Source organism: Carettochelys insculpta, chromosome 27 (genome assembly GCF_033958435.1).
Source record: "Carettochelys insculpta isolate YL-2023 chromosome 27, ASM3395843v1, whole genome shotgun sequence".
Classification (NCBI taxonomy): Eukaryota; Metazoa; Chordata; order Testudines; family Carettochelyidae; genus Carettochelys; species Carettochelys insculpta.
The window spans coordinates 7,696,125-7,710,924 of record NC_134163.1 but is presented as its reverse complement, the minus strand read 5'-3'; the positions used below and the strand labels follow the sequence as shown (position 1 = coordinate 7,710,924).

At 52.5% G+C, this 14,800-nt stretch overlaps 1 protein-coding gene across 1 annotated transcript in view; it reads right to left on the bottom strand.

The window, feature by feature from the left end:
• Positions 1-490: 490 nt before the first annotated feature.
• The window catches only part of LOC142002177 (excitatory amino acid transporter 1-like), a 59,935-nt gene continuing 45,625 nt past the window's right edge, over positions 491-14,800 (bottom strand). The window contains exons 8-11 of the mRNA XM_074978065.1: positions 13,546-13,779; positions 12,289-12,483; positions 7,694-7,828; positions 491-706 (exon numbers count right to left, since the gene is read on the bottom strand). Of these exons, the coding sequence (XP_074834166.1) occupies positions 508-706; positions 7,694-7,828; positions 12,289-12,483; positions 13,546-13,779 (763 nt within the window). The 3' untranslated portion in view covers positions 491-507. The remainder of the gene's footprint in view (positions 707-7,693; positions 7,829-12,288; positions 12,484-13,545; positions 13,780-14,800) is intronic.

Here is a 14,800-nt window from a genome sequence, read left to right as displayed (position 1 = left end):
AATGATGTTGTATAGAGGCAGGGATGTACCATGGTAGCAACCAGAACCTAGCTCATTACTACAAAATGCCAACTAATTCTAGGGAGGTGCCTATTGTCTTGATCCTTAATCCTTCATATGCCAAGCACGCAAGAAAGGCAGGTACAATTTTGATGTAAGATGCTTATGAAACATGGTGCCACAGGCAATGTTTAGAAATGTGAGATGGGCTACTCTAGTCCAGAGAGTGGGGAGGCAGTGGGTCACAAAGCAAGGACCTCTTGATCCTGCTTCTCTAATGGGGGAAGGGTGTCACAAGGAACATCCAGCTCTCTGGGCAAGAAAAGGAATAAGTCATTTTCTCTTTAGCTTAGGCTTAAAGAGACGGGGCAGGGAGGCTACATGGGGAAATGGGGGACGAAGGAGAATTTGCTTCTGCTTGGCTCTTTCTCCAACCCCCACTGCTGAGAGGTTAGTCTTCCAGCCTTGACCTTTTTAAAGGCTCAGTCTGAATCGGGCTCCCTGTCATCACATGATGGTCTCGCTGCTGCGATGCTTGTGGGCCTCGTTTGCTTGGTAGATCAGGTGGTAGGGCTTCTCGTTCTCCTCAATCACAGAGTTCCCAAGTTCACTATCTTGTGCGTCCAACTCATGCCGGGACAGGTGCTCCACAATCCCAGCTCCCAAGGAGTCTCCCAGCACATTGGTGGCGGTTCTCAGACGGTCCCTGGAAAGCAGCAGAGAAGAGTGACCATGAAGTTTGTTGTCCCTTTTTGGGCTGAAAAACGTCAGAATTTCAACACTAAAGGGGCACATTTTTCACAATTTCTGGGAAACGTTCCCCCTTTCTCAAGCAGCTCTCCTGCCTAGCGCTTTACAGACAGGGTGAAAATGAAACAGTGCTGAAAATCTCTAATGCAGATCTAGGCCACTGTGGAATGGCCTCACCAACTTGAGACACCTGAAGTTTGGTTTGACTCAGAAAAGTGATTTTAAAGTGGTTCCTTATCACTCAGCTCATCCACTCCCGCCTTTCCCTTGCATCACTATAACACCACCGATTTCAAAGGAGATGCTCTCAGTTTACAACTGGTGTGAGGGGGAAATCAGGCTCTAGGTATTGGTCTCAGTTCTGCCAGCTTGGGTGTCTCCAATAACTTGCTGTTTTTCATTTGCCAGACCAGCGGGGGTGAGAGAGAGGAAACAGAACTGCCATCTGGCATCAGCAGCACTTCCTGGCACTTCGCATTTGTGCAATCCCACTTCAAGCACTGGGCTGTATGGCTGAGTGGGAGGGGTAATCTGGCCTTCACGCCCTTTTCCACTAGGATAGTACATGAAAGCCTGACTTGCAGGGCCCTGGGCTGGCAGCCAGCTTTGGGTTCGCATCCACTGAAAGACAAACAAGGACATCGCCCACAAAGCTCTCTGGGCAGAGCTGTGCTTGAAATAAGCTGAACAAAACCAACCAGCCAACGCGTCCCCCACCAAGGCTTTGACATACTCATTAAACATCCACCCAAGGGCTCTGATTTCACTCCTGGAACTGGTTATGTCACCATTCTACTATGGATACACACACAACAAGGTCACTGTGAAATAGTTAAGGTGGCCACACACAAAACACTCCTGACACAAAGCTGCGGAGGGAGGTCTGGTGCCACAAACTACTACACCCACTCTCACCCATGGGCACATGTCTGACTGCCATATCTCCCCCAAAACCTTAGAGTTGTTCTCAGGGAAGGCAGCTGCCTAAGGAAAATCAGCTGATGCAGGTGGGTATCTGTGTGCAAGGTGGGCCCGCTATGTAGAATGGCCAGCTAGCCTAGCACCAGTTCTGGAAGAAAAAGGGGTGAAAACTGCTACTTGACTAGCAGAGCCCAGCTTTGTCATATTCTGAATTGAGTAGAGGTTCTTGTGAAAGCCAAGACTTGAACTGGTTTTAAAAAAGAACTGTAGTAAACTCTTTCATATCTAGCATTCTATTATCTGGAACTCTCATATAACTGGTATTTTAACCATAAGACACATCACATTTCATTACTTCATCTCCCGGCATCAAAAGCAGAGTTGACGTTAAAGTCCATTTTAATTAAGTTGTATACAGGGCTTTTTTCCCCAGTGGAATGCAGCAGAACGTTCTGCCACCTTTTTTCCCCAGCGCCATTTTTAAAAGGTGCCGCTGCCGCCGCTTCACCTCTGGCTCCAGCCCCCTGCCTGCAGAGGAAAGAGCACGACTCGATTTAATTGGTTTAATGACCAGTCAGACCATTAAACCAATTAAACTGGCTCGTGCTCTTTCAGCACACAGGTCAGGGAACTGCTTCTGTGGCTGTACGTGGGAGGAGCTGGGCAGTCAGCAAAGCAGCAGGAGCATGAGGAGCTCCTTTTGAAATGTAAGTCCTGGGTTTGGTGGGTAGTTGGGGAGGGTGGGTTAGGGCTGGAATTCTGGCGGTGGGTTGGGACCATGGGAGGCAGGCAGGGGGTTAAGCCTGGGGTGCATTAGGGCTCTGGGGCTGGGGAGGTTGAGTTGAGCTGGGGACACATGGCCATGCAGGGGGCTGAGCCAGGGGAGGGGGTGGGTTGAGCCGGAGACGTGTTGCGTGTTGAGCCAGGGCTGCACGGCTGTGCAGAGGGTTGAGCTGGGGCCGTATGGGTGGGTTGAGGGGGGGTGGGATTGTATGGGGATGATTTGGGGCTGCAGTGGAGGCGGTTTGGGGCTTGAGTTCCTTTTCACACAGAAAAAAAGCATTGTTTTTATATAAGAACCATATGTGTATAGTGAAAGTTAAAATAAACACATTATATGGTATTGTTCAAATTAAAAATCAAGTAAGAGGAAGTAACATTGTGCGGTAACAATGGTTCTTTGAGATGTGTGTCCCCATAGGTGCTCCACTCTGGATGTCGGTTGCATCCTTGCTCCAGCACTCAGAAATTCTTCCACAACCGTAGTTTCCCACGCTGTCCGTGCACAGTAGCACCTCCTCATGCTCTCTGGCACACGCATGGTGCAGGCTCCTCCATTCCTTCCCTACCTGACAATAGGAGCAGGATGTTCTGAAGCAGGGGAAGGACGAGGGAAGTGGAGCACCCATGAGGACACACATCTCGAAGAACCATCATTACTGCGCAAGGTGAGTAACTTCCTCTTCCTCTTCAAGTAGTGTCCCCATGGGTGCTCCACTCTGGGTGACTAGCAAGCAGTAGTCACAGAACGGAGGTGGGTTTGGAGCTCAGTCACTACTACAGTAGACAGCACAGCTTGGCCCACTCGGATGGAAGAAGCAATGGTAGGACGAGAGAGCATAGTGCCAAGCAAACATGTTACTGGAAGAGCACGTAGCCGCCCTGCAAATGTCCATGAGGGGTACGTTCTTGAGAAAGGCGGTAGTAGAAGACACTGTCCAGGTTGAGTGGGTGGTCATGGCACCTGGCAGCTCACTATGATGAGTTGCATAACAGGTGTGGATGCAGGAAGAAATCCACTTGGAGAGTCGCTGGGATGAGACAGGTACTGTTGCTCTGGGTGAGAACAGTGATGAGCAAATGATGGTAGCGATGGCGGTGGATATGGCATGGTGGACAGCATATCCTGCCACCCGGGGTGCACCGGACTGGAGCGCTGCGAAAAGAACATGCTTGGGCACTCAGAGCCATGTTCACCATGTGTTGGGGGCTTGGTGCAGGAGGTGCACAATGATGCCAAGCAACAGAAGAGGCACAGGAAAGTTGGCAGCCTTGAAAAGAAGTCGGTGCCAAGAGGACCCGGTGCATGGATGTATGGTACCGCTTTGGCCATTCTCTTTGGTGCCACACGCTTTGGTGCAGAGGGTACTGGGGAGTCACTAGCCTGGTGTCGTTGCAGTGTTGTGGTAGTCTGCGCCCAGGAGTGGGTGGCATTTTGACTCTGGATTTACGAGGCGACGCCGAGCAGTGCAGGGATCACGATCAGTGCTGCTGGGTGCCGAGGGCAGAGCCGTTGTCCTTGTGCGTGTAGCACGTCACCTTAGCCATTGCTTGGGCTCAGTATAGCCAATGGTGCCGATGCTGGTGCCGGTGCCAAGCGTTTGCATCTCGGCTCCAAGAGTGCTCGTTTGAGCAGTGCCACTAAAGACGGGGCCGGTGAGCACACAGTGGCCTTGCCTTCTGGCATGGCACATGAAGACGACAGTGGAAGCCAGGAATGGGTGGTGGATGAGCCTAGCTCTGTGGCAGGAAATCCCAAAGAAACCTGGAGGCACTTAGAGTCCAGACCCTTAGACTTAGCCATTGGCTCTTTAGCAGGTGGCTTGTCAGGGACCGCCAGCTGTAGGGACTTCTCGTAGAGAAATGTTTTGAGCCGACTGGCTCGGTCCCTGCGGGCTCTCACTGTGAGGCTGGAGCAGTGAACACAGAATTGCGTCTGACGGCCTCTGCCTAGATGCTTAATACAGGACGCATGGTCCTGAGAAACCAGCATGGCGTCCTTGGGGGATTCACACCACTTGAAGCCCGGGGAGCCCAGCTTCGCCGTGACGCAGCAGCTAAACTAACTCTAACAGGGCAAAGCACTGGGTCTGCTTAAGGGCTAACCTAACTGTAAACTAACTCACTCCAACTTGCTTTGCAGAGAGACACGACGTTCCGTCTGCAGCTGAGCACAGTAGAAAAGGAACTGAGGAGTCCATGCCGTGTACAAGCCAGAGAGCACGAGGAGGTGCTACTACACATGTGCGGTACAGGAACTAGAGCTATGGAAGAATCTCTAAGCACTGGCACGAGGACGCACTGATGCCCAGAGTGGAGCACCCACAGGGACACCACTCGAAGAGGAAATTTTAGTTACATTTTCCGTAAGTACAGTACAGAGAAAGTAAATAGAAATAAATACAGTAAACACAGTGTGAGTTTACAGAGTACAATACGACTGTTGTTGGTAAATAAATTACTCTGAATACATTTTAATTGTTTCTTAGTATCTAATCTTGTTTTTCTTTAGTGTTAGGCATGGCTAGATGTACCTCTCTATTATCCAGAATATTGGAGTATCAGCAACCTCCCAGTCCTGGGGCTGCCAGATACAAAAGTGTTTACTGGAGATAAGGTCCAGCAGGACAGCTCTATCAGTGGTTATTAACCAGAATGGGCAGGGCTGCGTATCTACCCTCTGCTTGTCAGAAGCTGGGAATAGTAACAGGGGAGGGATCACTTGATGGTTACCTATTCTGTTCATTCCCTCTGGGGCACCTGGCACTGACCTCTGTCGAGAGACAGGATACAGGGCAAGATGGACCTCTGGTCTGACCCATTAGGGCCATTCTCATGACTACACACTGCTATAAAGATGACACTATATGTTACACATTGAAAAATGGGGGGTGGGGGTAAAAGGGAGGGATGCCTCTGTGGGACGCATGTGGGGGTACGGTAAATGGCGTAGAGAAAAGGAAGTGCGTGCTGCCTGGTGCCATGACTTTTAATTTCTGTGCTTTGTGGGTTGTCAGCTAAGTTGCATGTGTGGCAGCTGGAACAGCTTTCCAACAAAGGGGTTTGTGAGTGAACCGCCTCATTCTGAAGGCTGAAGTGCTTGTGTGCCAGGCTAAGAGGGGACCAGAGGCGTGCTAGATCTGTGGCAGAGGGGGTGCAGGCAGGAGGGTGCTGGGGCTTCACTGGCAAAAGACCCCCAAGCTGCACTAACACAGTTCCGGAGTGGCCACTACAAACACCCTAGCACAAGCCCACCCCCCTCTTGCTCTAAGTCATCCCTCTGAAGCAGAGAGCAGAAAACATCTGAGCATCAGTTTAACTGAGCGAGTGACTGAAGGGCCCTGAGGAAAGAAGGGGAGGCAGGGGCTGAGGCATGATCTCCAGCCATAGGGGTGGGGGGCACTCAGGAGGCAACTGAGCTGTTACACAGCACGAACTTTGAAACGGCCAACAGAATTTCACCAGGTCCTTATTTTTCACTTTCCTCAGCCAAACTCCAGCCCCAAGGCCCTCAGCCAGCCTCCGTCCCCAGCTCGCAGTTGCAGGGATGCACTTTCTGCCATGCACCCATGGCCAGGGCCACAGGCAGATGGCCAGCTCCCTTCTGACCAATGCACTCCTTGGACTGGAAGCTGCTCCATCAGTCTATTGAGATGTTCATTTATAGGGCTCACAGTTAGCGTGACCCACTCTGGTCTATGTCACAGTGAATGCAGAATTTACAAAATATTGCTGCTGTCTGGTGGGGCCATACACCAGTGCCTGCCCCCTCCTCGGTCACGCCCCTCCCATCTGAGCCTCCTCCCTGGCCAAGCAAAAAGCCAGAGCAAGCTGGGAGCTGTAGACCTACTTATCCAGGATGGGGACTGAGAGCAGCCAATGGCCGGTGTTCCTGCCCTGCGGGACCCCTGCCCACAACAGCTGGAGGGATCGTAGCTTCCAACAGCTGCCCATGCATGCAGCTCTTAGGCCAGTCCAGCTCCTGCTGGGAGATGGGGCCTCAGAAGCACAGCCTAGCCATGGGAAAAGCCACGTGGCCAGGTAGCTGTGAAGAGCTGCGGATCCCTGCCCTGGGAGAGGGGTTGAGGGCAGGAACACAAGCCAGGGGCTGCTCTTGGTCCCTCCACCCAAGACAGGTGGCTGGTCTGTTGAGGGACATTCCCTGCTGTCTGGGCTCCCAAGCTGGGCTCCAGCTGCCAGCCTGGGGGAAGCAAAGAGGTGGGGGCAGGGGAGGCTCATGGTGAAAATCTGGTGGGTGGCTGGTCCCCTGATCCCCCAGCTCTCCATGTTCCAGCACTGATGCCACGCACCTGTCCTCAGAAGGCCCTGTGCCTCCTCAAGGCACAATCTCTCCCCATGTTCCCTTTGTGCAGTATTGCCCCAGAGCCAGCCTGCACCTTCTGGGGACACCCTGGCCCTGATACTCTAGGAAGAGACCTTAGGACTCAGCCAGCTTAGAGCAAATGGCCTACCTGAGTAAGGTCACTAGCACATGGGCTGAGGAGCCCACGAATACAGATGTAGGTTGTGAGGCTAGTGCTCCAGGGTGACCCTAGAGCAGCGGTTCCCAACCTTTTCGAGACAGTCACCCATTTTGACAATTCAGTAAGACTTTGTGTCCCAAGACAAGTCAAAAACAGTGGGGGGAGGGATGGTTCTCCCCGGGAATTTTTTTTTTTAATCAGTCTTGATTCTCCCCCTTCCCCCACCCCCAGGCTCAAACCCGTCACAGCCCCAAACTTCACCCCCATACCTCACAGGAGTGCCACTGCTGCCCCCCTACTGCTCCTTCACCAGGGCGCCGCCACCACCACTGCCTCCTCCGTGTGGCTCCCCCAGCCCTCCTACTCCCTTCCCCCATCAGCAGCACGAGCAGTTGCCTGCCCTGCCACACTGAAATGGGACTCAGTTTAATTGGTTTAATGGCGGGATCCCTCCTGCCAGCCACTAAGCCAATTTAATTGAGTTCCATTTCAGCGTGGCAGGGCAGAGACTAGGAGCCAGAGGAGTCAGCAGCAGCAGTTGGAGCTGCAAATGGCTCCTTAAAGAGCCACATGTGGCTCTGAGCCACCCTTAGAAAACTAATGACAACCATGTTTGGGTCCCTTCCCATAAGTTGGGAATCCCTGCCCTACAGTCTTTGCTCAGCTTGGAACAGGACTGAGCACGGCAAACTCTTGCACATAGCAGGGAGGTTCCCACTCTGCAGCTACATCAATGCTGCCTTGAGCAAGGCACTTACAGAAACCAGTCCACCGCAATGATGAGTGTGATGTCCTCGGTTGGCAGCCCCACGGATGTCAGCACAATCACCATGGTCACCAGGCCGGCCTGTGGGATGCCTGCTGCTCCAATGCTGGCTGCAGTGGCAGTGATGCTGTGTGGGAAGGGGGAGAGGCAGGAAAGCACAGTTATCAGCAAGACAAAGAAAGGTGTAGGACATGCCCTGCCAAAGCGTCAGGTCTGCATTTAGTCAGCACCACTCCTGCCGCCCTGGAACCGAGTGAGATCTTTACCTTTGGCATCAATGGAACAGGTTCGAGCCCCAAACTTGGTTCCACAATTACTTTTTTTAATCTGTCTTTTTTAACTGCATGAAAAAACCCAATGGTCAGCCATTCCAGCTGGAAAGTTACACGCTGAAAGGGTAGGAAATGCCTGCTTGCTGGTGGCCCAGCTCTGCCCCTGTGTCTATTAGCATGATAAACTCTAATTACATAGCCATGCACTATGTCTTTCCCAGGAGTGCACTGCAGCCAGTGCAAAGGATGGGTGAGGCTCAGGCACCTTCTATATTCAGTGTTTAGCCCCTGCTTCATTCACTGTTGCCATCAAGCCCTGTGCTGAATGTGAGCTGAGAATGGGGGTGGTCTCTGTGGCAGACTCACTGTCACAGGATTGCCAGGTGTCCGACCAAAAAGGGATTCTTTCAGCTCCAGTCAGCCATTAAAAGTCCAGCTGGTGGCTCCTTGCCTGCCCTGGCTTCTCACTGGTCCCAGAAGCAGCTGCCAGGTCCCTGTGGCTCCCTAGGCACATGAACAGCCAGGGACTCAGAGACTCCAACATGCTGCTCCTTATCCCTCATGTCAGCTCTGCAGTTCCCATTGGCTGGGAACTGTGATCAATGGGAGTTGTGGGGGGCAGGGACTCTGGGTGCAAGTACAGCATGTGGCGTTTCTTTGGGCACCTAGAGGCTGCAGAGATCTGGCGTCCACTTCTGGGGAGGCGCAGTAAGTGCCGCCATGACCTCAACCCTGCAGCCCAGCCCTGAGCCCACTGGCACCACCCCCAGCCAGAGCCCACACCACCTTCTGCACTCTCAATCATAGGTGCTGACTCTGTGGGCACTCTGGCACTGGCGCCCCAAGGGGGAAAATTAGTAGGCATGGAGCACCCACCAGTACCAAGCTCCCACTCTGCCCCCTTTGCTCTATGCCTCTTGCCCACTAGTGACCCTGATAACCAACTCACCCTCTGCCCTCCTAGCCTTTCCAGAATGCTCTGACCAGCTGATTCACTGTATTCCAAAAGCTCCGGGAGAGCGAGGAAGGAGGCAGAGTGGGGTCTTTGGGGAAGGAGTGGACTTGGGATGGAGCAGGGAGGCAAGAAACAGAGCAAGGGTGAGGTCTTGGGGGAAGGGGTGGCGAGGGCTACAGCATGTCCAGCTAGAGGGGAAGCCAGCACCTATGCACTGAACCCCTTGGCCCCAACACAGAACCCCCCATGCTCTAAACCCCTCATCCCTGGCTCCACTCCCAGCTGGAGACCACTACCCCTTCTACACTCTGACCCCTTGGACCAAGCCTGGAGCTCCCCTGCACTCAAAACCCATCATCCCCAGCCCCACACCAGAGCCTCCAGATGAATAACAGACTTATGAAGGGGCAAAATTACAAAGAACAAGGCACAAAATGAGCTCAAATTAGCTGAAGACATAAAGGGCAACAAGAATACATTCTATAAATATATTAGAAATAAGAGAAAGGCCAAGGACAGAATAGGACTATTACTTAATGAAGCAGGAAAAACAATAAACAGAAAATGTGGAAATGATGGAGGTGCTTGAAGACTTCTTTGTTTTGGTTTTCACTGAAAAGGTTGGTTGTGATTGGATACCTAAAATAGTTAATGCTGGTAAAAATGAGGTAGGTTCAGAAGTTAAAATAGGAAAAGAGCAAGTTAAAAATTTGTAACAGAGAAGTAGCTGTGTTAGTGTGTACTCCAACAAAACAAAGCAGCAGAAACGTAGCATTTTAAAGACTAACAAAATGATTTATTCAGTGATGATGGATCTGAAGAAGTGGGTCTGTCCCACAAAAGCTCATCACTGAATAAATCGTTAGTCTTTAAAGTGCTACATTTTTGCTGCTTCATTAATTTAAAGATTATTTAGCCAGCTCAGATGTCTTCAAGTCCCCAGGGCTTGATGAAATGCATCCTAGAATACTCAAAGAGTCGAGTGAAAGGATATCTGAGCAATTAGTTATTACCAGCCAACTTGGACTTGTAAGAAACAATTCATGTCAAACCAACCTAACAGCTTTCTTTGATAGGATTACAAACCTAGTGGACAAGGGGGAAGTGGTAGATATGATATATCTAGACTTTAGTAAAGCATTTCATACAATCTCACATGACTTTCTCATTAGTAAAATAGGGAAATACAACCTAAGATGGGTGCAACACTGATTGGCTAACCATTCCCAGAGAGTAATTATCAATGGTTCACAGTCATGCTGGAAAGGCTTAACAAGTGGGGATCGGCAGGGATCAGTTTTGGGACTGGTCCTCTTCAATACCTTCATCAACAGTTCAGAAAATAGCACAGAGAGTATGCTTATAAAGTTTGAGAATGACAGCAGACTGTGAGGGGTGACAAGTGCTTCGGAGAATAGGATTATAATACAAAACAATCTGAACAAACTGGAGAAAAGCTATTTAGGCTGAAGTTCAACAAAGATAAACGGAAAGGCTCCACTTTGGAACAACGTGTTTCACACATGCAACATAGGAAATGACTGTTTAGGAAGGAGCACTGCAGAAAGGCATCTAGTGGTCATAGTGGACCACAAGCTAAATATTAGTCAACAGTGCGACACTATTGCAAAAGAAAAAAAACCAAATATCATTCTGGAATTTAGCAATAAAAGTGTTGTAAGCAAGACAAGGGAAGTAATCCTTCTGCTCTATTCTGTGCTGATTAGGCTTCAGTTGGAGTATTGTGCACATTTCAGGAATGATGTGGACAAATGGGAGGTCTATAGAAGGACAACAAAAATGATTAAAGAGCTAGAAAACATGACCTGTGAGTGAGAACTGAAAGAATTCCAGAGTAAACAAACTCCAAAGAGAAGCCTGAGATGGGACATGACAACAGCTCTCAAGTACCTAAAAGGTTGTTACAAAGAGGAGAGAGAAAAATAATTCTCCTTAACCCCTGATGATAGGACAAGAAACAATGGGATTAAATTGCAGCAAAGGAGGTTTAGGACACTAGGAAAAACTCCTTAACTGCAGAGATGGTTAAGCGCTGGAATAAAGTGCTCAGGGTGGTTGCAGAATCTCTGTCACTGAAGTTTTTAGGGGGGTTGGACAAACACAAGTCAGGGACGGGCTAGGTAAGGAGTAGGGAACCTATGGTCTGCGGTCTGGACCCAGTCCAAGGGTTGCCAGGATGCAGCTCCCCTTCCTAGCATCTGACCCACTGCAGGGTAGGGTGTGTGGAGCCCCAAACCTCGCAGACTGCAGTAAGGCCAGCTGGGGCCAGATCCGGCCCCCAGGAGCCTGGGGGAGGGTGGGGAAGAAGCAGATTCACATGTTAATGCTGCAGTCGCAGCTGCTGCTCTGCCTCCCCATCCCTCAGCTGGGAGAATGGCAGTGCTAAGCAGCACTGTCTGGAGATGGTTTCCCCCCTGCTGCTCTGATTGGGTGGAATTGTGGCCAATCAAAGTACGAGAGGACAGTGCCTGGAAGCAGCAGGGGACATGGAGCCACATGAGCCCTCAGGGAGTTGTGTCAGGTAAGCACCCCACCCCCACTGCCCAGACTCTCCACCCCCACCCCACTCCTGCACCCCACTCCTATGCCCACCTCCCACCCCCAGCCTGCTCCTGCACCCCAGCTCCACCCAGACCCCCTTCCCAGCCCCCTCCTTCACCCTGCTCCTATCCCCACCTTCCACCCCAGCCCACTCCTGCACCCCACTTCCACCCAGACCCCGTCCCCAGACCTCTCCTGCACCCCACTCCTATCCCCACCTCCCACCCCCAGCCCGCTCCTGAACCCTGTTCCTATCCCCACCTTCTACTCCCAGGTCACTCCCGCACCCCACTTCCACCCAGACCCCCCCTTCCCCAGCCCTCTCCTGCACCCCACTTCCACCCAGACCCCCTCCCCAGCTCACTCCTGCACCCTACCACTCTCCCAGACCTCCAGCCTGCTCCTGCAACCTCCCTCCCACCCAGACCCCACACCCCAAGCCCACTTCCTGGCAGCCCCCTCTCACAATGAACCCCAGAACCTGAGGAAGTGGGGAGCCACAACGCTACTAGCCCTTGTCCCCTGCAAACATTCTGTTGCTTGGCTTTCGTAGGGCTCACTCTGCTCACCGCAGGGAGAGCCCTCACGTCTGAAAAGCGCAGATTGACCTCTGGCCTGGGGTAGAACTCCCTCCCAGCACATGGCTGGCACCAGCAGGCCCCTCTCTAGACTGAACTTGTTTCTGTCTTTTCTCTATCCCATTTCAAAGCAGAACAAGTGCCAGATCCAAGCCCTCCAGGTCCCCTGATGCCTGACAACTTCTCTGCGGCACAGATTCCCACTCACGGGCCCACTCACCTGATTGTAATGATCTGCCCAAAGTCAAGCTCATAGTTGTTGACTTGTGCAATGAAGATGGCTGCCAGGGCCTCATACAGAGCTGTGCCGTCCATGTTAATGGTCGCGCCCACAGGCAGAACGAACCTGGTGATACGCCTGTCCACCCCTATGTTCTCTTCTAAGCACCTGAACGTAATGGGGAGCGTGGCCGAGCTGGAAGGAAACCCCAAACACTGCGAATGAGCCCAAGCTCTGCGCCATGGAGACTCCCCTCAGCAACAAGCCCAGAAGGCTTCCGGACAGGACAAAGGGTGTGTCCTGGCCTGGTGCCTCCAAGAACCTCTGTAATGCAGGAGGGTGCTGACACCCTGAGCTTCTTGTCCTGCACAAAGGTCATGAGGACATTCTCCATCACTGAGAAGGGCCAGACAGCCTTGTGTGAGTGCACACGAGTGGGGGAAAGCGTGTGCTAGCACACTTGATCGTGCATGTGTCTGAGTGTACATATGCGATTGTGTCACAACAGGTGTAGGAGACTGGGCAAGCCCATGAGGGCATGTGAGAACGCAGGCGAATGCACGTTTGAGAGCCTGTGGGTGAGAGTGTGTACATGTGATTGTGTGCAAGTGTATATGTGAAAGTGCCTCTGGAATGTGTACGTGTGCATGTGAAAGCATGTGTGTGTGAGCCTGCCCTGTCCCCGCCCTCCCCACCCTCAACGTTCACACTCGCACAGGCATACACGCTCACGTATACTCGCACTCACACATGCACTCTGACACGCGCTTGTGTTGGAGTGCACATGTGAGGGTGAGTATACATGAGTGCATGTACACGTGTGAATGTGAACACTGGTGTGGTGGGGGTGGAGAAAGGACAGGGCAGGCTAAGCAGGCTCCCCTAGGCCAGGCCAGTAGTACACAAGTTCCGCCCCTGAGCTCAGGCAGTCCAGAGCCAGTGGCACAGTCCCCACCACTCATCTTCCCAGCCAGGTGCGTAACGCCCCTTGGACAGTTGGGACATACAAGAGGTGCAGGTGGAGGCAGCCTGCCCTCCCAGTCACAGCCCCGAGCCCAGGGAAACCCATGCTGGGCTTGTGCCTGTGTCCTAGGGCAAGGAGCTGGGTGGGACTCCCACACCATGGCCTGGTGGTGACAAGAGTTCAGCATCCACTGAGAACAGTGGGAGCTTCTCAGCATGCGGCCGATGGTATCTAATTAGCTCCCCAGCCCGCCCCCGCGGCGGCTGTGCCTTGCCCAGCACAGCCCGACATACCTGGAAGAGGTGCCCAGTGCAGTAATGAGGGCCTGCAGGAGGCCTACGATGAACACCCAGGGGTTCTTGTGAGTGACGATGAAGTACAGCAGTGGTAGGACGCACAGGGAGTGTATGAGCAGCCCCACGATGACGGTGAGGGTGTACATGCCCAGCTGGCCTCCCATCACGGCTAAGTCGTCCATCTCCAGAATCTTGCCAGCGATTAAGAACAAGATTCCGACTGGCGCGTACCTGTCACAGGATACAGGGACCGGAGCTCAGGACTGGCCCCCGAACTCGCACATAACTTAATGGGCTCCCCGTCGTGGGACAAAGTCACAAGCGGCTGGGGCATCCATAGACACTGGCCAGTCATGGAGACACCCGACGGGGTGATGGCTGACCCCTCCGGGAAGCTGCAGGGAGAGCAGAGAGCTGGCCTGTGGATTCAAATGACCACGCAATGTCTACTGGTCTGGCAGCGGCCTCAGTCCTCTGCTGACCGTACAGGGACTCTTGGACTCTTCCTCCACCAAAATCCACTCTGGGGGAGGGCAATAATTTCTGCAGCATGAGCTCCTCAAATCCCTTCCTGTCCCCTCCCACCCAGGCCCATGAGGACCCAGTGTCTTCCATGAGGGCCCAGTGTCTCTCCCCCCGCCCCACCCGCACTCCCCGCACCCCTGAAGGCAGCAGGAGCTCTGGCAAGGTACAGGTAGGAGCACCGGCCAAACACTGGCTACACAGATATTTGTATGTAAACACTTGTTGACATATCTGTGGGACTCGGAGGTGCCAGCATTGCTAGAGAGGCTGCAGTCAGGTCCAAGCAGAGAAGTCAAAAGGAGGGGCTGGTCAGAAAACATTTTGACTGAATTAGTTTGCATCAGCCCTTCCACCTTCATCCTGCATTGGGCCCTGTCTCCTCTGCTCCTCCATTCCCATCTCAACCGACCGGGCTTCCTTGCTAGGACTCCTGGCTCCCAGCCCTTCCTGCAGGCAGTCTCACAGGAGCCAGGCTCTCAGCCTGTCCCATGGCCACAGGACTCTCATCTATCCTGTGAACACAGAGCTGCCTCAATGGAAGAGGTGCCCTAGCCCCTAGACGGGGGAGATGACAGACAGGTGAAATGAGGGAAGTATCAGAGAGAAGAGTTTGGTCCTGCTTAGAGCAGGGGGCTGGACTCGATGGCTTTTTTAAGTCTCTTCCAGCTCTATTGTTCTATGATTCTGTGATAAGAGAATTATGGCTGTATGGGCACAGACTTAAGGT